Source organism: Strix uralensis, chromosome 8 (assembly GCF_047716275.1).
Source record: "Strix uralensis isolate ZFMK-TIS-50842 chromosome 8, bStrUra1, whole genome shotgun sequence".
Taxonomy (NCBI): domain Eukaryota; kingdom Metazoa; phylum Chordata; class Aves; order Strigiformes; family Strigidae; genus Strix; species Strix uralensis.
The window spans coordinates 15461809-15484270 of NC_133979.1; the positions used below are offsets into that span (position 1 = coordinate 15461809).

The 22462-nt window shown below is 37.9% G+C and overlaps 1 protein-coding gene across 20 annotated transcripts in view; it reads left to right on the forward strand.

The window, feature by feature from the left end:
- The window catches only part of ADGRL2 (adhesion G protein-coupled receptor L2), a 393202-nt gene that overhangs the window by 338415 nt on the left and 32325 nt on the right, over nt 1-22462 (forward strand). For 13 of the 20 annotated variants that reach the window (XM_074876378.1, XM_074876380.1, XM_074876379.1 and 10 more), the window contains 6 exons: nt 3299-3408; nt 9051-9851; nt 18298-18594; nt 19139-19242; nt 20082-20267; nt 21316-21354. In XM_074876378.1, coding sequence (XP_074732479.1) covers nt 3299-3408; nt 9051-9851; nt 18298-18594; nt 19139-19242; nt 20082-20267; nt 21316-21354 — 1537 coding nt within the window. The remainder of the gene's footprint in view (nt 1-3298; nt 3409-9050; nt 9852-18297; nt 18595-19138; nt 19243-20081; nt 20268-21315; nt 21355-22462) is intronic. The other 7 variants (XM_074876381.1, XM_074876368.1, XM_074876382.1 and 4 more) reach the window with 1 other exon arrangement.

Here is a 22462-nt window from a genome sequence, read left to right on the forward strand (position 1 = left end):
TGTGGTAGCTTTGGTAATTTGTAACCATGTAGGATAATCTGCTGTTTAATGCTATTTTATGGAGAGTGGAGTATCTTTTGTCAGTATACCACAGAACTCAGTGCTTCTTGTCTTAAAGAAGCTCAACTGAGACCTTTATCAGTTTGTAAAATGGTCTTTGCAGGCAGCAGCAGAACTGTTCTCTAACTAATAGAGAAGTTAGTATCCCTGGTTTTACAGGGGGAAAAAAACAATGCAGCAGACAGAAGACTTTCATTTATGCAGAGAACAAATCGCAGTAGTGTAAATTCCCTGAATTACTTGTCTCAGAACTACCTCTACAAAGTCCAATTACTCTTCATCTCTTCTCTGTAACCCATGAATTGGGATTGACAGCTGCTGTAGTTGCTGTTGGGTTTTTTTTAAGGTTTCACTGGAATTGAAATATGACCAATAACTATGCAACAAAAAATTACCTGAATGTTGACTTTTTCAAATGTGAATATCTTAATTGTCTACTTTGAAATCTTAGAAGTGCGTGAAAATCATAATCTTATATGAAAATTACTCAGGTTTTATAAAATGCAACCAGTAATGCAGCAAAATCAGTGATTTGAATGTAGAAAACTACAATTCAAAGCATAAATCCTTCTATTCATTTAGTTATCCAAGTAATTGTACTTCTTGAAGAGGTGGTGGTGTGCTTTGTAGCACTGCTGTGTATTGCAGCAGTGGGCATAGCTCGTTGTTTTGGAATTGGGGTCTCTTGCATTTTGGCCAAAGATGAGCAAAAGGTGACTGTATGCACAGTGAGTGAAATCTTGAATGAAGAAAGAGTAAAGTTTTTATCCTGTAAACACCACTCAGTGTCTGAAGTTTGACACTGGCACTTACTATACAAAGAAAAAAATGCTGCATTTGCTTCTGAATTATTATTATGCATCCTTTCGATACAAGCTAGCATGAAGTTGCTTTCAGTTTCCTGACTGATGGCAACATTACGAGTCTTTCACTGGGGGAAAATGGAAAGAGAAGAGATCAACTTTTCATAGGGAAACAAGAGTCCATCTTTTTCCTAAGGTTTACAAATACTGCTAGTAGAACTTTTTTTCCCCATAGCTTGATATGACCTTCATCAGTTTCATTCTCAAGCAATTTCTCCCAATATGTATCCATTTTATTTTGTAATAAATCAATATTTTTCTCTTAATTGCCACTCATTCAAGTGTAAAATGAAATTTTCATACAGCTCAAAGCTGTGGAAACCCTTATACTGAATGATGCACTACACAAGGTTTTTTTGTAGGAATTATTTTGTCTTCAGCACAAGGTTTTCACTAAAGAAACAGGAAGAAATATAAAGAAATTAATTACAAAATCTTACATCTGAGTTTTTCTCATGCTGGTTAGTCTGGCCTGAGGTATGGGGCATAAAAAACCCTGTACAGGGGTTAGAACAGAGAGGCCTGTGACATTTTGGGCCAGATTGCCTTCTTCTGTTTCTACAGCTTCCTCCTACACAGCACACACGAGAGCAGCACTTTGACCTTCGTGTGAGTACAAAAAAGTGGCTGTATTGTACATTTTCAGTGTTACAGATTCAGTACAGTGATTTTCTCAGCAAGTTCAGTGCACAATTCAGCGTCAGTCCGAAAGCCATTGGATGCACCATACTCGTTCCAGACTCTGACAACACTGCGTGAGCTGTTGCACTGAACGACAGTGCTGATGGGAGTGGTGCGGCGTTACCTGTGCAATACCTGCACAGGGGACCTGCCTTTGCTCGCTGGAAAGTCACTGCCAGAGCAGCACAGAGGTGACAGGTGAATTCTTCACCATCTATCTGTAGCCCTGATTGTGCGTATAATACAGAAATCCCTGGCTATTTCCCATTAGTTCTGCAATTAGGAGCCCTGTGAGGCTAAAAATAAGTAGCTTTAAAAAAAGCAAAAAGGAAAAAGAAAAGAATTAACTGATAAAGTCAGAAGAGTTGTTGTTCCCGAGTTTTGCTCAGCAAGAGGCACAGCATGTACTGACCAGCTCTGTGCTAGTTTGATTAGTATATAAAAAGTGATTTATATCAGAGTTCTTTAAATGTGCTTGCTCTACCATTTATGAGGTAGCATGAATTATTCTTATACCTGTTGGCAATGTACAGCTGTGGAAAGCCGCTGATACAAGATAGGTTATTTTAGCTTGGGATGTGGTATTCAGGGAGTGTGGGAAGTAGTAGGGCAGTAGGGAAGTTGATGTACAGCTGGAGTCAAAGGCTAGACTATTACTTAAGTTCAGACTTCTGTTATTCTGTTTGCTGACAAACAAAACTAACCCCTGGGAAGATCAGCCAAGCTTTTTTTCTTTTAGTCACCAAACTCCCTGACCTTCTCTTTTTTTTTTTTTGTTTCACTTCCTTATGACTTTTTTTCTTTTTTACATTTTGACAATCTCTTTAGGGTTAGGTGATTGTTTTTTAACTTCCAAGCTAATTGTTGGTGTTTTTTTATGGAAAAATTAATATTGGTCTAAAATATCTTTATTATTATTTTTTAAAAAATAAGAAAACCCATTCATTTCAGTAGACCCTCATGGTTAGAGGCATTATAATAAAGTTCTTTGTATCAAAATGCATTGGTTTCCATTGTTAAGCAAATCATATATATGTTTCAGTATTTAGTCTCCTCTAAAATGCATTATAATTAATTTTCTTTCAGTTCTTCTTTTTAACTGTTTTATTTTCTCAGATGGTCATTCTTTACCTCTTCCTGTAACCTAACAGAGGAAGCTTAGAGTCCACCAATTGCTCCTAAAATAATTAAAATGGAAATGCTAATCCTCTTTGTCTACAATAACTCTTCCAACCAAAATAATTTCCTTGAATCACGACAGTAATCTCTCTGAGATGTGAAACTGTTCAGCAGTATGTATATCTCCAAAGGTGAAAAGAATTGCTCATTTGTGTTATTGTACATTATTCAAAATTACACATTCTTTCATTTTTTATCATCTTTGCATTTTGCTTTGATTTTATTGAACAGTAGAATCAAATCAGTATATATTTGGGACACTACCTCTACCAGTGGGAATGAGTGACATTTGAGATAACATTGATCTCCAAATTTAAAAGTATAAAGCTTGAACCGAAATATTGTCTCGAAGTCTTATTTATGGACTTTGACTGATCTAGTAATTAACTTTGTTGTCTTCTGGATTGGAATGCCCAAGTGTGAAGAGAGTTAGCACTGCATATAGTGCTTTAGTATGAACTTGCAAATTAAATGTAATTTTAAATTAATTAGCTCGCTTTCTTTTCCCATTACAGGTGCAACAACCGAACACAGTGTATAGTAGTTACTGGGTCAGATGTGTTTCCTGATCCTTGTCCTGGAACATACAAATATCTAGAAGTTCAGTATGAATGTGTTCCTTACAGTAAGTATAATCTTTTTATTCTTGCTCACTTCCTCTGGCCCTCACAATTAAAGCTGGAGTGCTGTTACATGGAAAAGAAGCATATGTTTATGGCCCACGGACCCATTATGCATGCAGAGCACTTGCAGACTAGGGCCTCCAATTAGCTTCACGAAGTGTGGAAGGAAGCCATGGTGTGATGCTGGCCAAGTCTCTGTCTGTGTTCTTAAGTGTTTGGCTTTTAAGGCTACTGTTTTTCCAGAAAACAAACTCAAATTAGCTATTCAATAGGCCAGATAGAAATTTGTACTTTTGCCCGCTACCAGTTGCTGACAAATTGGCTTGGCTCACAGACTTCTAAAGCAGGAATTGACTTCAATTTTAATCATGATCTACTTGAAAGGCTACCTGCTGTTGTGGTGACTTTGGGTGCACAGCAAAACCCAACACTGACACTCGGAGGCAAATGCCCCAGTTCAGGGACATTGTAAGAGGACATTGTGCTTCAGGGGCGCGTTATAAGTGAACACAGATTCAGAGTGAATAATTCATCAATAAGTTACTCAAACTTGGTTCTTAAAAGCAATGGGGAAAAGAAATGTTCACTTTTTATGTAAAGAGAAAATAGGAATTGTGCCTTGAATCAGCTGCCAAAACAGAATTTTTCACTGAAAACAAAGCACTGAAATCATTTTGAGATAGAAAAATCTGAAGTTATGGCTACTTCAGCAGTTTTGTACAATATTCTTTCTAATGCCAGAATTCAGTAGCTTTAGACATACTTCTTTCCCTGGAATAATTGATGCTTTTTTTCATTGACATGTATGCATGTTTATAAAAGTTCTTCAGATCCAACACTTTTAACTGCTTTTGCTTTCTTGTAAGGTCATTCTTTGCAGTGATTTCTCCCTCGTCCTGTTACTCAACAGAGAAATAGCTGTGTTTGCAATGGAATTTGAGCAATGCACTGATCATTCCCTTAAGTTATTGTTAAGCGTGAATTTCTTGATCTGCAGTAATCCTTAACCAAAGTCACATTTTCTGTTGGTACAGGAAACAGGCCAAGTCTGAGATGCAAAAACACTGTGGTGACAGTATATATCCAAAAAGGAAGGAAATGAGTTCTGGCATAAGCAAAGCTGTGTCAAAACTGTCCATACTATTTCCTACACGATTTTAAAATTTAGACTTCTTAAACCAAAATACTACTCTGTACTGCTTCACCACTTTGAACCTTCACTGTTGTTAAAGGCCAAACACAGATCATCTGTTTTTTCTTCATTTCTGCTATGTCATTGTGAAATGGTTGCTTGCTGATTTTTTTTTTTTTTTTTTCCCCGTACCATTTGTAGGATTGGAAGCCTACTGCATACAGTGATCCCTAGTACCATTCCTGTGTGTAGTATTGGTGGCTTGTTGTAACTGTTCTTCTCCTGCCACTTTTGAGGAGTGATGTCTTACCCCATTCTAACCAAAGTTTTGTTCCACAAAGATCACTTTTACTTTAGCGCTATTTTCATTCCCAAATTCTCAGAAAGAGGGCAGTGCATCTGATTCCAAACCATGAGGTCAGTCAAATGGAGGTTACGTTTCCAGTTCCAGTAGGCTAGCTCATAGAGAAAAAGTGTCATGCAAATAATTTTCAAACAATTTTTTGTGCTGTTTTAGGAAGACAAGTGTGGATATATTCTACCGATTGGGTATTGCTATCTACAGGAATCTTTTCTTTTCCAGTTTTCAGAAGTATAGTGCCACAGCGCGGCCTACCCTGTACTCTAACATGTAGTTATTCTACTTCTAAAGTGTTTATTTTTGTTTACTGTCAATTGCATTGGCCTACCTTTTGAATTACGTAATTCTGTGTCTATCATAACTCGGTATTCTAGATACTTCTTGTCTTTCAAAGTCTGTAAGTTTTGGAGTTTGTCAGCTGCAGCGTGTACAATGATGACACTATGCCCAATTCCAGAACTGTAAGAGGCATAACCAGACAGTACCAGCCAGCAGTCATCAAAAAGGTTGCCAGTTACAAAAATCAGTTTTGAAGTTTGATTTCAAACCACATTGTGCTTCAGTAACCATTTTGATTGTTGACCATCTTTCTTCCCTGTCCCACAAAGCCTGTCCTGGTATTTTTCCAAGTCTCTTTTTTTGACACCTGATAAACTCCAGTTATCAAGTCTAATTTTTTTCTCCTTTACTTGTTCCAGTGCTCCATATCTAAACGTACGGAAAGACTGAAATCATTAGGTTTGCAGATAGCAGCTGTCCCAGCATAAGACTTGTTAGAAAGGTGGGATAGGCTTTTGTGGGTCTAGGAAGGGAGGTTTTTAGGGATCACAGCACTTCTAACCAATGTTCAGTCAGGGTTCTTACTTTTCCTTAATTTCATCTTCAGTTACTGCTAGACTGCAAAATTTGCAATGTCTCACTGTGGCACCTTTCAGTCCGTGAGAGATTGCAAACAGCAATCATACCAGATTTTGTGGTAAAAGCTGGGAGTTCTTACAGACTGGAGTTGGTGTCACCCTTGTACAAAACGCAGTTTATGAGCTCCTCTATATCTCGCTGGCCTCCAGAAATACATAGCTGCTTTGCTGATCATACATACTGATTGAGCTTTCTCTCCGTTCTGTATTCAAGTACAAGATTCATTATTACAAGAAAGTACTTAATGAAAACTTCCTTTTTTGCATCTCACAATGTAGACAAAAAAAATATATTGAGATACTCATTTGTATTTCCAATAAAACTAAAATTCTAGATGAATTTGATAGGCATTGCTTTGTCCTTAAAGAAGAGTGTTATTGATTAAATTACAAAGAAATTGAGAGTACCATACTTGACATTTCTCTCAATTATGCTGTACAGTGTATGTTGACACTTTGACTGAATAACAGAAGTCAGCCCTTTTGTAAAGAAGAACATCAAAAGTACCATTTTGTACATCTGTGCATTTTTATTTTCAGTCTTTTTTGGACTCAGGAATTCAATAGAAAACATTTTAAAGCGTTTTATTCTCTCTCTGTCTGTATTGATTGGACTTTGCAGCATTTGTTTATTTCAATAAGCCCATCTGTCCCTGAAAAATGTACAGCTGTACACCAATGCACACAGAGCAGACATGCCAGTAATGATTTTAGTTATCCCTATCTTTTTCCCCCTCTCCTATTACTAATTCTAAGCAGGTACAGTATCAATATTGCTCTTTGGCAAGGAATAAACTCATGCATAAAAGTTCACAAACAGAATCATCTGACAGTCATTAACACTGATTGTGAAACCCAGGAATTCACCTCAGATCTTCTGTTTACTCGGATAGCTCAAGAATTACAAATTGCAGAAAAACAAGTGTTTTACCTAAAGGTGTATAAATGAACAAAGGCTAGGAAAACTACTGCTCATTTTGAGAATATTAACCCCTTCCCACTCCCTCATAAAGTTTTGGAATTGTTCCCTGAAGAAGCACTAGATCAGCTCAGCCTTTACCATTCTCTCAAAATAATCATATGTAGTTTTGTTAAATGAGTCTGAAAATCCAAAACTTTATACGAAACATACAAATACATTCTTCAGGATAATACCGTAATACTGAAAATGTAATAGCTGTGCAAATAGTTTTGATACACTTCCTTGGTATCCGCAGCTATTGTTACATGGATTGGTACATCTGTCATTTTTGAGGTCATTTTATGAAACTAAAAGAGCATACTGCAAAGGCTACTGAGTATATGAAATAGATTTTATTGCAAATAATTATTGGAAAGCTGTTTACTAGCTGGACTTCAGCTATATGTCTTCCTGTAATACGTTCCTTAAAATTTCCTCGGGGAAAAATTGCTGTAGTAATATAACTTCGCTAATTGGGTTCGGTTTATATTTTCCATGCGCGGTGGCGGGATGGATATTTGTTTTAAACACTTAGTATGACTATCCTTGCATACTAGCTTGCTGTTTCGGGCTTAATCGATGATGCTGGAGAATATCTGAATGAGCTAAATGTTAATTTTTTCTTCTCTTTTCCTCTTGCTTACTGTGCTTTTGCTTCTTTTTTCTAGATGTTTTTGCTTATTCCTTCTAGTCTGATTTTGCAGTTATAGACTGAGAAGTGGCAAAAGTTCTCAAGATTAACATTCAGGAAAACAAATAAAATAAAGCCTAAGGAGAGCTAAAGGATGCAAGCTGCTTTCTTTACAAGAAAGAAAAGCAGAGGGATGTCTGGGGCAAAGATGGGGGAAGGTTTAATAAGCAGACATACAAACCTATATAATTAATATACTGCAGTTTGGATTGATATTATCTAATTAATATAATACATATATGTGCACTCGCACATATATGATAAATTAATGTGTCACTTAAAAATCAACTTGATAGCATTATACTTTGAGAAGAAGAAGAGTATGTATAGCATGCATTAGTAAAGTAATTCATTATTTATTCAGGTTCACTAAGTGAAACTACATGCCAACATATCTGTATTGCCTCCTTAATCTACTAAAATGATTGATCCATGTTCACTTGTGTAACCGTAGAATCTCTCTCCTGCTAGGTTTTCCTGTTGTCTGTTTCTCTTTATCCAATATAGTGCAGTTCTTATTCTCCCTATATTTAGCGTCTGTTACTAATTTAATCTTTAGATTAATAGTCAATTTATGTTAATCTTCTTTCTTTTTTCCTTGCACTTTTTTATTTTTCTTCCGATGCTTAAAATAGAAGTGGAGCAAAAAGGTAAATAACGTATACAGTCCAAACCCCAGCTCCTTGTTATGTGCCTTATGGATGTTAACCTCTTCCCTTCCCCTCCCCACAACACTCTTATATTATGATAATCAGCAGGATCTCATAAGTACACCTCATAAAGAAGTCGACTGTTTGCAATAAAGTGACTTGGCTGCTTAAAGTAGGTGGCGGGGTATAGTGTCTGAAATACTTGGGCTGGAGGGAAGACTCCCTTGCTTTTTTCTCTCCCTTTCTCTTTGTCTTTCTTTCCCTCTCTTTCTCTCACCCTTGAGTAAATTCTTGTTAATCAAGTGTCATCTTGCCTGGCTTCCAGAACCCTCTCCATAGCATGCCATGGTTACAGGGTTTCCTGGTCTGTTTCATTCATTGCTTTGGTTGTGTTTTGTTTTCTCTGCTCCTAATTGCTTTCTCTATATACCTGATGATTTGTTTTGTTCCTTTATTTTTAATCGAGGCACCTCCTTTTTCAGCCTCACCACTTCTTAAAGTTCTAAACAAGTCGATGTGATTTTTTTTGGACTGAAATACCTAGCGCACTGCTGCACACCAGTTAAAAGCTCTGGAGCGTTAATGCGTACTCACTAAAAGTCTAAGATGAAAATGCAAGAGTAGCTCTACATTTTCAGCTGTCTGTGTATGCCATTGATCCTTGGTCTGTACTAGTGAAAACAGTTCCCATCCACTTTCCATACTGGTACAGCAAGAACATGGTAACTTTAAGAAAAGTGGATGATAAAGGGTGATAATTGCATTAATTATAACATAAGGTATAATCTAGTGCCAATTAAATTGATTTTTTTTCTTCCTGACACAGTCATTATGATTTACCTACCTTTTTTTTTCTTTTTTTTTTTTCTTTTTATTATGAGACAGTCTTAATTTGACGTAATTCTTGTCTTACTTCTCTCTGTGACTGTTAGTTTTTGTTTGCCCGGGGACGTTGAAAGCAATTGTGGACTCACCGTATTTATATGAAGCTGAACAAAAAGCAGGTGCTTGGTGCAAAGATCCTCTCCAGGCTGCAGATAAAATATACTTCATGCCATGGACTCCGTATCGCACCGATACTTTGATAGAATATGCTTCTTTAGAGGACTTCCAAAATGGACGCCAGCAGACAACATATAAACTCCCAAATCGAGTGGATGGTACTGGATTTGTAGTGTATGATGGCGCTGTCTTTTTTAACAAGGAAAGAACTAGGAACATAGTAAAATTTGACTTGAGGACTAGAATTAAGAGTGGAGAGGCCATAATCAATTATGCTAATTACCATGACACCTCTCCATACCGATGGGGAGGAAAGACTGATATTGACTTGGCAGTTGATGAAAATGGCTTATGGGTAATTTATGCTACGGAGCAAAACAATGGGATGATAGTAATTAGCCAGCTGAACCCCTACACCCTACGTTTCGAAGCCACCTGGGAAACTACATACGACAAACGGGCAGCATCCAATGCTTTCATGATATGTGGCGTCCTGTACGTAGTGCGGTCGGTGTATCAGGACAATGAGAGCGAGACCGGCAAGAACGCCATCGATTACATCTACAACACCAGGTTAAGCAGAGGCGAGCACGTGGACATTCCTTTCCCCAACCAGTACCAGTACATCGCTGCAGTGGATTACAACCCCAGAGACAACCAGCTGTATGTGTGGAATAACAATTTCATTCTGCGATATTCTTTGGAGTTTGGCCCACCTGATCCTGCCCAAGGTAAGAATTCGGTTTTTCTCTTTTTTAATCTCCTTGTACTTCCATTCAGATAACTATGTTACAATATCTTTGGTCTTAGACTTAGCTGTTGGCAGAGAGACAGGGAGGGATTGTTTTCTCTGTGCTGAGCAGTACAGCATTACAGTGGTGCAAGACAAATTTGCAGAACCTGTGAAGAGAGAGAGAATTGCTTTATTTGGTTTATAGGCTTGTGCTTTTTTTTTTTTTTAATACAAGTGTGTAGCTTTCCTGTGTTTGAGAATGAGTTGGGGAATTATTTATTTACTTTATACCATCAGTCAGTTTGACTTCTATAGCTAACCTAAGTTTGAGTTCATTCACGCTGAGCCAGAAGCCTGTTCCCATCCATTCGGCGTTACCTGACTTTTGAATTGATTACAACATACATGCAGACCTTCTAACTTCTTGGCACCAGCAGTTGAGAGCAATGTGTGCTGGGAGGTCTCAGAGGAGATGTATGGGTTAATGTGCAATACCAAGCATAAGTTTTCTTCAGCAGCCATATTTTCACAGTTTCTAGTGCCGGGTTAGACAAGATTATCCAACATCTTTTTAGCAGGTTTCTCGGTAAGTCCATTACAGTTTCACTTCAGCTCAAAGTTAGAGCGACTGCCTGAAAGGAAAGACACTAACTGATAAAAGAGGAAAGAAAAATGGAGGTCTTTAGGTCTCAGAAATCCCTAAAAATTACATGAACAGGCACAGCCACATACTAACATCTGAAGAGGAGAGTAAATACCAAGAGAAATGCTCTGTGGCAGAAGATGCATGCAGCAAGGAACAGAATGTTGATAAGCTGCTTCAGCAATGATGATAATACTTCACTTCTCTCATCTAACGGGTATGCATGTTTAGCAGCCACTTTTTCTACTTCAAAAAAGTAGTAATAATGTCTTCTCCACATGAAAAATAGCTATCCTGCTTCAGTGAAGCTGATTCATGCACAGCAGTGCAAACTATGTAGTGTGAACACAATTATATCAACATCCATAGGGCTTTTCCAGGTACAATAATATGTAAGACATGGCAGAACAAGCAGTTTAGAACCAATACATTAGTGATCTCCAGAGCCAACTGACGATCTGTCCAATCTGTCTTCTGCAGACCTCCCTGGCAATACATGTCCAGGCTCAGGCAGGTTCCAGGTGTTTGGGGACTGAGCTTCAGCTGCGAGGGCAGCTATCCTGGCTAGCTTTGCTCTCTGTATGTCAAGCTAGTCTGTTCCTCAGAGAGTCTTTGGGACTGCTTTTAGCACAGACATACCCACCTATGTAATCAGACAAAATTTAAAGCTTTCATTTTCATATATTCTCATGCATGTCACTTTCCATTCCGTTTAACTGAGATGAAGATGCATTTTAAATTCTCCAAAGCTTTAATACTAAGAGAAGAAAATGGAGGTTCAGGCTCTAAGTAGCTTTCGCAATTCAGGCAGCTGCCATGAATTTAGCAAAAGCTAATCTTTAAATCTGCATTGAAGGAAAAGTGTTAAGGAAGAGCAGGGAGAGAAGAAAAGGCTTTGTGGAATCCTTCCTTTGCTTTAGTAAACCACCAAAGATCTGCAGTAAGACATTTCATAATGTTTTTATTATGAGAGGGTTGCCAAGATCCTAAGTTACAGTATGTGTGCTGGCCGCATCCCATCTAATATCAGAAAGAGATTTGGGCATCCACCAGGACCCCTTCATGTTCCTGGTTTCCTTGCTGGTATGCAAGGCAGGGGGGGAAATGGTTTAATCCAACCAGACCTAGTCAAGAAAGGGTCCAGGGCACACTGCAGGGTGCTTGCCTCTCCTCTGAGCTCTTTGCCCATTCACCCATGAAGACAGAGGAGGAATATTTTTTGAGTGATTTGTGAGTTTGGGTTTTAAATGCATGATGACATCAATAAATATATTTTTATTATGGCCTTTTTAAAATATAGAAACCATGTGTAGACACTAGGTTTATTTGAGTATGTGATGCATATATTCACAAATGGTAATTTTCCTTATATAAAGCCAATACCCAATATTTTAATCTTGTATGGATCTGTACATAGCAGATCTAAGAATATGTTTCAGTTCATTTCCTCTTTTGCCTAAGCCAATTGCCTGTAGTTAAAGACTACTAAATTAAAGGAAAAAATATCTAATATGGTTGTCCTTGAGATGTACTGCTATAAAACCAAAAAGAGATTCTGTACCGTTTCTAACTCTACATTTTATTTGTATTATACTCTCAGCTCTTCTTTGTTTCAGCATAAAGTCTGTATAAATTGAAGATCAGTCCTTGTATTGTTACACAGTTAAAGGATCTATATGTGTAATACACATTTGGATTTTTTATCTCATGGAATTAGATTTTCAGCACATTTGATGAAGAGCAATTTTGTGTTTCTCTTCTGGTTTGGTTTGGGTTTTTTGTGGTTGACTCAGATTTCTTAATCATCTACTCAAAGACATAGGTGTTAGGGTAACATTCTTTAAGTCACCTAACACAAGAACTTTCTTTTAGTGTCTTTTGCAGTGGTACTTTAATATCAAGAATTTAATGGTGTCACAAGGTCAGTGCCTCAAAATTGGGAGTCGTGGCCTTTTCTGTTCGAATGGTTAACTTGGGGCCATTGTGGGAAAATCAGCAATCTGTATTCGCTCTGTTACCATGGGAGCAATAATGATATATAGACACACACTGATTCTTTTTTTTCCTCATCTATCTGTCTTGACTATCAGTTCTTGTCTACACCATAACTTCCAACTACCAAGTGCTTCAAAAACAACAGTATTTTTTCCTATGTGAAAGATGAATGTGTCACATTTGAGCCACACTTTTGGGCTCAAGGGTTTACATATGCTCCTGGGGCCAAAATCTTGGGCTCATCCATGACCACAAAACTGCCTTTTTTCTCTCTGTTGTTTCTTTCATTTTTAAATCTGCCTACTGAAACCTCTGAAATACCATTATAATTAACCTAATGTTGACCTTGTCCTTGCTGCAAACCTACACCATTTTCTCCTCTTGCAACTGTCCATGTTATGTGCTCCCCGTATCCTTATTTTCTTAATTTTCAGGAGAACTCTTCAGATTTTTAAAGCTGCGGATGCTGCAGCCAGGCTACTGTCTTACTCTGACAATGGGATCTGCTGCCCTTAGAACTCCCCCCTTAACCTCATTCTTCATGTGTTGTTTTTTCTTGTCACTCCTCATGGGAATTACAGTATGTAGATGTAGAAATGGTTTTCAGAGGTACAGCTGACAAGTACCACAGTAATGTGCAGAAGAGCACATTTTCTAAGGTTAAGTGTAAAAACTACATTTAAAAATCAAAACCTTAATTTAGAAATACAATACAATACATCAGGCCCTACAAAAAGCCACTGTGAAAAATTTGAAACAAACCAGAGTTTTTATATCCTTGGTAAATTTAGTGGATGTGTCCTGTTACACACTTTCTAAAGGAGGTATCCAAGGGACCAAATGAATCCTCACTGAAATAGGAATTTTTAAAAGAATTTTAAAAGATCAGGAAGAATGAAGGAAATTTTCCCCCTAAAAAAGTGAATATGAGCATTACATTGAGAGGTTTCCTTGGTAACAAAAAGAAGATAAATCCTTTTGTTCTGTGTTAGTGCATTAGGGAGAGATTTCATCTGCACTCATCCCAATTTGCGCTAACTGTGCAAACTGTTCGAACTGAAGTTGTGTCCCCTTTTGTACCATGATACCCATCATTAAGTTTTATTGGATCACTGCAGGAAAATATGGATGTTGTGAGGGTGGACAGAACAGAAACTCGGAGACTACTATCACCAAGGGCTTAAAATAATAGGAAACTAGTGCAACTAAATCTGTATAACACCAAGAATCTATGACGAAGTCATGCAGCAAATTGATAAGTAAATTAGATCTGTACTATTATAGCTAATCTGATACACTACAGATTGATTAAAGAGTGGTTGTACAAGTAAAGACAACATAATGGGGACCAGATAGCACATTTCTTGATCATAGGTATTTCGCTAATTTTGTGTCATATTTGTTACCATTTACAGCGTATAAATTTGTAAATGGCTATGTAAACATTTTGCTTTCAACTAAATGGGATTTGGCAGGGTCAGTAGAGTACCAGCTAGCATAATAGCTGGAACCTATAGGTGATTAGGTGAGTCTTAGTGACTTGCCCGCTATTCACTGAAGCATGAAAACAGGCACACAGTGGTAATAAGCAGAAGGCAGGGAAGTCTGGATTTGCACAGGTTTCTGGTCTCCGTTGCTTTGCACAGCAGCTCAGCATATGACACATTTTGATGATGAAGGCAGGCACATAGATTTTCATGTGTCCGAATACATTAAAATACCTGATCTGTAAGAGCATATGTTTAACTGAAAAATCCATACAGCTGATTTCTAAAATTACCTAGATGCCGGAGATGAAAATGGAACCATTAGTATTTTCAGAAGTGGTGCATCATCTGGACATTTCAATACAATTTTACATCTAAGGTCAGAGTTTTTTGGGTGGGGATTTTTTTGTTTGGCTTGGTTTGTTTTTTTAAAAAATATATTTTATGCCTGCTTAGAATAGAAACTCGTTGGCAAAGAATACTAGATAGCTTGTGTACCTTCTCTAAATCTACTCTTCACTGTCAGTTGGGGAAACAAAGTTACTATACCCCTGCTGTCCTAGGCAATTGTGTTATGTTTTTTATAGACATCACACTGTTAAACAGGTGTTAAGTTTTACTCCAGTGGTGTCTTCATTTTTAGAAACAGCTAGTATGTATAACTGTTTAAATCAGCTGTTAGGAACTGCATGGAACAAACATAAATTAATTACCCTCACCTTGAGTCTTTGGATTTACTTCCTATTGCTCTTTTCTTACTTTTTTTTTTTTTTTTAATTTTACGAAGAGTGTCTTCAGCTGATAATGAGACACGCCTATTTTTTAAAAAAAGGGAGAAGGCAGAAGAGGTTTTGGTTTTCTCCTCAACGTGTCAAGCCTAGTCAAAAAGTACAAAACAGAATCTCACGTTGTAAAAGAGGCTTTTTGGCATTGGCCAAAATTACGTATCTTCAGCCTTGTAGAGGCTCACCCCTGCTGCTCGGAACAATAGGTTAATAACCTCAACATGGAGTTTGTTCTTCTTCTTAGCTGTGGCATATTAATCATCACTGCCATTATCTTATATTGGCAAAGCGCTCCACAAGTCAGTGCATGAGAGCCCACAGATGCCATCACCCTCAGCTTTCAGAACGAGACACATCAGGTGGTGGCAGCTATCATGTGTCTTCTTGAAGCTCAGGAGAATGGCCTTGCAGAATAAGCTCCCCAACAGGTCATTAAAAACAAAATGATCTGCCTTCTAAAAGCTAGATGTATTCCTTAAAGTGATGTGTTAGGTCATTTCTTATTTTTTCAACCTTCTTCTTTCTCAGACTTCCAGGACTGTCTGAAGTTTCCTGGTACATTCTTAAATATATTGACTTCTCCTTTTTAAAAATTTAATTCAAGATAAAATCTCTTAGAAATTATCTGTATTTTTCTTAGTTTTGTGAGAGAGGTGGTTTGAAGTCTTTCTCCTAAAATGTGAGATTATAAATATTTTTCTAAAGTATGTACTACTAGTAAGCTGTGCAGGTCATTTCTGAATCATAGGTGATATGCTTTGAAATTGGTTGTAGTGGATAACATTAAAATTATTCTACCTAAAGTTACACGATGATAGCAGGATATTTTAGCTCAGGATGCAGCACAAAATGTGTTCTGAAAATTGCTACCTCACTACTGAACTTCAGAGAGTTTTTATGAATTCTTACAGTGATATTTTGCTCCTGAGACGAAACTATCCTAAACATTACCGGTTTTGAGTAGTAATTGTGATAATGCTGATAGTCATTTCAGTGATTAAATATGTACTGATTAGCACAATGTGTTAGGGGATGCATAGTAACAATTGGTTGTCCCCTGCATCATTCTCCGTCCCCACCACTTCCCTGTTCCCCAGGACCTGATTCAGCAGGCGTTGCCTGACACTTCTGCAAATGATTGCAAATGCTTTTGATAAATGTTAATTGGGAAAGCACTAGAAGGCTGGATGCACTGTAATCAAAAGAAAATTACAGCAGTTTCACAAGATGTCAGGCAAGCACTTGCAGAACAGTTTTGCAGATTTCAGTAGGTTTCATAGTAGCTGCCTATGCCACGAGTTCAGCACAATTACACAAACTGTATTCAAGCAGCCAAGAATGCGACTGAAGAGAAGACAGCCTCCGAAGAAGTTTCTCATTTGTGAGCAAGAGAGGGATGAAAAGCACGTCTTTGCATTTAGTCTTTAAAAACAGATGATGTTCAAATACTCCACTCCAAATTCATATGAAAATAGAAAGATAAATTCATGTTTGAGCCTCTTAATATAACTAAAATATAATTGAAAAAGGATTTTGAAATAATTGTTATCTGCCAGACTACTGAAAGTTAATCTTATTCAAAACACTAACTTAAAAAACATCTGCTGAAAGCAAGTGGGGTAGCTCCTCTTTTGTTTTTTGTTTATGATTTAATTTAGAGAAGGTGTATTGTCCAGTAAGTCAGAGTTTGAGGGCCTAGCAGAAGAAGAAAAAAAGAAAGAAAGAAAAAAGCTACTTTATCCACTGAAGTTAATTCTAAAATGAGTTTCATTTATTTCTGTATCAGGATTTAAAAAATACTTTATACAAGCTTATTTATTCTCAGCACAAGGTTCTGTGCTTTTATGTGTCTATAAAGCACTAAATGAAGATTTGGAAAGAATTAATGATAACCATTTCTGTTACTTTCATAGAATCATAGAATGGTTTGGGTTGGAAGGGACCTTAAAGATCATTTAGTTCCAACCCCTCTGCCATGGGCAAGAACACCTTCCACTAGACCAGGTTGCTCAAAGCCCAGTTTAACCTGGCCTTGAACACTTCCAGGGAAGGGGCAGCCACAGCTTCTCTGGGCAACCTGTGTCGGTGTCTCACTACGCTCATATAGTGAAGAGCTGCTTCCTTATATCTAATACAAATCTACCCTCTCTCAGTTTAAAGCCATTAAACTATGTATTACTACATGCCCTTGTAAGAAGTCCCTCCCCACCTTTTCTGTAGCCCCCTTTAAGTACTGGAAGGCCAGTGTAAGGTCTCCCCGAAGCCTTCTCTTCTCCAGGCTGAACAACCCAACTTTCTCAGCCTGTCCTCATAAGGGAGGTGATCAAACCCCCTGATCATCTTTGTGGCCTCCTCTGGACTCACTCCAAACAGGTCTATGTCCTTCTTATGTTGGGGGCCCCAGAGCTGGACACAGCACTGCAGGTGGGGTCTCATGAGAGCAGAGTAGAGGGGGAGAGTCACCTCCCTTGACCTGCTGGTCACGCTTCTTTTGATGCAGCCCAGGATATAGTTGGCTTTCTGGGCTGCGAGTGCACATTACCACATCATCTTGAGCTTCTTGTCAGCCAACAGTTTGCTCACTTGCATTGTTTCAGCTGTTGCTCAATATACATTGAAGGTGATGAAGAGGAATTCTGGACTGTTACCTCCACTAGCATTAAGTAGTATTATCTCTCCAAAGCCTCAAAACCATGGCATAACTCGGGCTGTACCTCAGCAGCTCCAGCGATGCGTTCCCGATGTGGGTCAGTGGAGTGAGCAGCTGCAAGTCCCAGGCAGAAGTGATTTGGCCTAAGCCAATCCTAGTGTTTCATAAAAGATTAAACTAGGTACTTGCCACTGGCTTGAACGAGTTGTGTCTTCATACCTGGTTTATCAGAAAAGGATGTTAAGGCCTTAAATGTTCAAACACAGGAACACCACGTACATGCTAGGCGCTGCTTCTGTTTGGAGCTAATCGAGCATGCTGCAGCTCTCTCAAGCAGAATGACTGCCGAGTAGGAAGATGTTATCGTAATTATTTTCCTGGAAGGTGTGTACTGGGTGACTTGAAGTTTTGGGTTGTGTTTTTTTAGAATGGTCTCGTTAGTTACAGCCCACTGCCTTTGTTGTTAAAGCTGGACTGCATTGTTTATGGCACACTGATTCAAATGATTCTGTCTGTTGAGTTATTCCTTCTGCAAAACTGATTAAGAAATCTTTAATTGCTTTGAGCATGTTTGTTATGTACTGATAACTCACTAGTACTGCCTTTCAGCCTTTAGAAATGCAACTATCAATTTTTATTACGGAAGAGATTATTTGGCGAATGTGCTGAAACATCATACTAGTATGAGCTGAGAGTAAAAAAAAAATAAATCAAAGTTATATCTTAAGCACCCAGAATAGCAATAAGAAAAGAGTAATATTAAGGTAAAGGAAAGGAGACACCAGAGAATCCTTCAAAAGAACATAAATAACATTTAAATAACTTTTTTTTTAATAATTCTTAAGTAATTTACTTTATTATTACTCTTAATTTTCTCTGTGCAGTGCCTACCACAGCAGTGACAATAACTTCTTCAGCAGAGCTATACAAAACCACAGTGTCAACCACTAGCACTACATCACAGAAAGGTCCCATAAGCACAACATCAGCTGGAGGAACAAAGGAAGGAAGCAGAGGACCCAAGCCACTGCCACCCATTTCCACAACCAAAATTCCTCCCGTGACAAGTTTTTTCCCTTTGCCAGAGAGATTCTGTGAACCGACTGAGGCCAGGGGGATTAGCTGGCCTCAAACACAAAGAGGAATGATGGTTGAACGCCCTTGCCCCAAAGGAACACGAGGTATTGCCTTTAAAAATATATATTGATTTCAAACAGACATTTCAAAAGCAATGTGCCACTCTCTCATGGTGAATTTTTTTTTAACCTCAAGCTGTCTGTCACATGATTTTTTGTTACTTGGAGAGTGCAGTATCTACAGGCACCGGTCAAGTTTTAATCTGCAAAAGGCATTTGAGTGTAGCTAGAGAATTACCTTGCGCATGCGTTTTTGAGAACTCAGGTCAAATTTTAGGGCTTTGCTTGAGGACTGTTGTAAAATACGCTTACAGCTGCCTTTCTCATTATGAGCTCCCCTCTGGATGAGCTCCAGGAAAAATCAAGGGCTTTTTGTTTGTTTGCAGAAAACGTCTGGTACTTTTCATTGACTTTTTTATTGCTGTTTGTAATCTACATTATTTCCTTACGTTTTTGTCAATTATTGTCAACTACTGCCATTAGCGGCATTCAGAATTTAACATTGCTTAGGAGCACAGTGTAGCCAATTTCCTGAATGCATGCAGAAAAATGGTTTCCATTTCACTGTAGTTTTCTACATCTGTTGTAGGAACTGCCTCATATCTCTGCGTGGTCTTAACAGGAGCATGGAACCCCAAAGGCCCTGATCTTAGCAACTGCACCTCACACTGGGTAAATCAGCTGGCTCAGAAGGTTGGTTGAAACCTTTAAATCTGGTGTACGCTGGTGATTAAGGATTTTAACTCTGAGCATTAATAATTCAGTTTGTTGAAGCCATCTTTATTACTCCGTGTTCATTTAAAGTAGAGGGATTTATATGTACTTTGTGCAAAGCACTGGCCAACGGTTAGGTACATATATGTGTTTTGGTACAATCTCCCTCTAAGTTCTTCTGTTGAATCTGTGATTACGTGTTTTCATCACTATTTAAAGCATAGTAACTTTGCTGGTGTTCAAAAAACAAAAGCTATATTTGCTTAATAAATCAAATATTATAAAACACACAGCAAAAACTATGGTATACAGCAAGGTTTTTCAGTTCAGGAAAAATGACACTGTAATAAATAGATTTTTGTCTGAGTGTATTAATAACAGTATGATTAGAGCACAGAGCCACTCTCTGTGTTTTCCCTCCCTACTGAGATTTACTAAGTTTATGAAAACTGGATAATTTGTTGTCAGTATCAGGCTATTTGACTTTCAAATGCCTCACACACTAGTATGAACAAATAGATTTCTTGCTGTCTGATAATGGCAGTAAAATAAAAGTGAGGATGAATAGAAGATCTAGCCCAAAAGTCCCAGTCTGATTTCTGGTTTTGATGGCTGTTAAGAACTGCTTTTGTGTGTCAGGGATCTAAGAACCTTTAATCTTCTGAGATAAAGAGAACGTTATTGGTCTCAATTAGTTGCACATTTCGATGTATGTGCAAACGGTTATTTCACCACAACAAAGGTACACAGGGAATTGGAATTAGGAGCCGCAAGCAGAACAAGGGATCCTGCTGAGATAATCTAAATTGTCATTTCAGATCAGAAGTGGAGAAAATGCTGCTAGTTTGGCCAATGAACTGGCTAAACACACCAAAGGACCAGTCTTCGCTGGCGATGTTAGCTCATCAGTGAGGCTGATGGAGCAGCTCGTGGACATTTTGGATGCTCAGCTGCAGGAACTGCGGCCCAGTGAAAAAGACTCTGCTGGAAGGAGTTATAACAAGGTACAGACCTCCCGTCACCTCCTCCTGCTGGGATAACCATTGCCCTTGGTTTTTTTACTTTTTTTCCTTTCAGAAATATTAATCTATACTTTGTTCCCACATGCTACAGTTCTGGAATAAACATGAGAGAGAAAACAGCTGTAAATATACAGCAGAAAGTTGCAATTACCTTCTTTAGGGAATAAGATATAATTCACGGTAGCTGACTGGTCCTAAAATACATAGCTGTGTCCCCTATTAAAATCTGGAATGCATTATAACTAGTGTGAGGGAAATGGGCATTAGCTCTCAGAAATTCTGTAACAAATCAGCGTTTTTATCCAGTGATCCTTTTAACCCTGAACATGTAATAAAATCAGTGGGATTCTGCATAGGTGCAGGCTTTTATTTTAATCTGACTTCCTGCAGAATAATAGCACTTTCTTAGCCTTTTAAAGACGCCAACATCACTTATAATTGATCTTTATAAAAATGCCTTAATATGCATATCTAAAACACGAATAAGTGTTTTCCCTGGAATGATGTTCAGAGAAACATTTCAGAGAAAACGTATGTCTTTGTGGTTTAAATACAAATCACAAGTGTTATTACTATTCCTCTTTTTCTCAGAGGAAATGCTGTATTTCTCAGCCTCTTCCTTGCATCAGCTTAGTCAACAAGTTCCAAATGAAACGATTTTTCAGTTTCCTTTAGAGAGAGAGCTCCATGCACTCCTCTGTTATTTTGGGAATAGTTTTGTTTATAATCCCTAGCTGCCCTTAAAAGAGTTTTCCCAGAGACAGATCAAGTGCCCACACAGGGATTTTCTCCTTTGACCTTTTCACACAAATTCCACCATTTGGGCAAAGATATCTGGGCACCTGTATAAAGGTTGGGGAAAAACGTTTCCTGTGTGATGTTTTTTTATAGTCATCACTGGACAGAAACTAGATTAATGTCCAGGCTATAGTTCAAATTAGGGATTTGAAAAACCAGACTAATTTTTTGATATTTCTGAAGCTTTCCAGAATGTGTCTAACTTCTGATTTTCTTTTTTCTTACTAAAAAGCTCCAAAAACGAGAGAAGACATGCAGGGCTTACCTTAAGGTATCTCTCCTGTGCTGTCACCCTGCTTTCTCCCTGCTTCAGCAACCTGCCACGCTTTATCATCTTGCTGCATGATCCTATGTATTTCAGTCTTTGATAAATGTGTATTGTGCCCCATATCAGCTGTACAAATGTTGGCTTTGCACAGGTATAACACTCAGAAAAAAAAAAAAAAAGATCAAAGTTCATACCTCTTTTACCTCAACTTGTTCAAAACTAAAAGAGCAGAAATGGTTATTATCTGAATTGGAAGTAACATCTCTCTCATAATACAACTTTGGGTAGAGGAAAAAGCTGGCAACCTAACAGAAATTACTTCAGCTTGGTAGTATTTTATATCAAAGACTGTTTAGAGTTAATTTGCTTGCATGAAAAATGTACATTATATAGCCTGCTTTGTTCTTTGTGTATTCTTATACCTAGTAAAATCACTCTTTCTTACAGTTTTAAGAGTTGTTACAAAGGCCAGATTCAGTGACTTCAGGATAAAATGTAAAGGCAAACATTTCTCTAACTTTACTATTAAAATGTGTGCCACATGTCCCATTAACCAGGCTATATGGAAGGCATGTAACACATTGCTACCCGATTTTCAGTTTCTTTCATCCGCTGTAGAATGGTTGTCCACAGTGGCAGTTCTTGCTCTGCAATACAATGCCAGTAGTGCCACCTCACGCTCATGAAGAAGATAAAAAAGAACAGATTGTGCCTGGCTCTGAAAAATTTTGTTGCACATTTTTTCAAAGTTTCTTTTAAAATACTGATTTTTACTTATACCCTCCAAGATAAGATGTAAGAATGATTTTTTGAAAAGAACCTTGAAATACTTTGCAACATAATAAAATAATTCAGACTCTTACTGAAGAGATATTTATACAGGATGCTTCTGTCTTTTATCCTGCAGCCCAGAAGTGGATGCGAGATGTCCAGTTGTGCAAAAATCTGACAAAAAGAGACAAAGATCTGGAGAGAAATTCACTTCTCAATAATAATTGTAATAGTTTATTATTAGAAAGTGGTTTATAGTAGTAAAGGGAAGTCCAGCAGATATGTTTTGGATAGACTGAGTTTTCATACTTCGTTTTCAATAGTAAACATGAATGTGAGA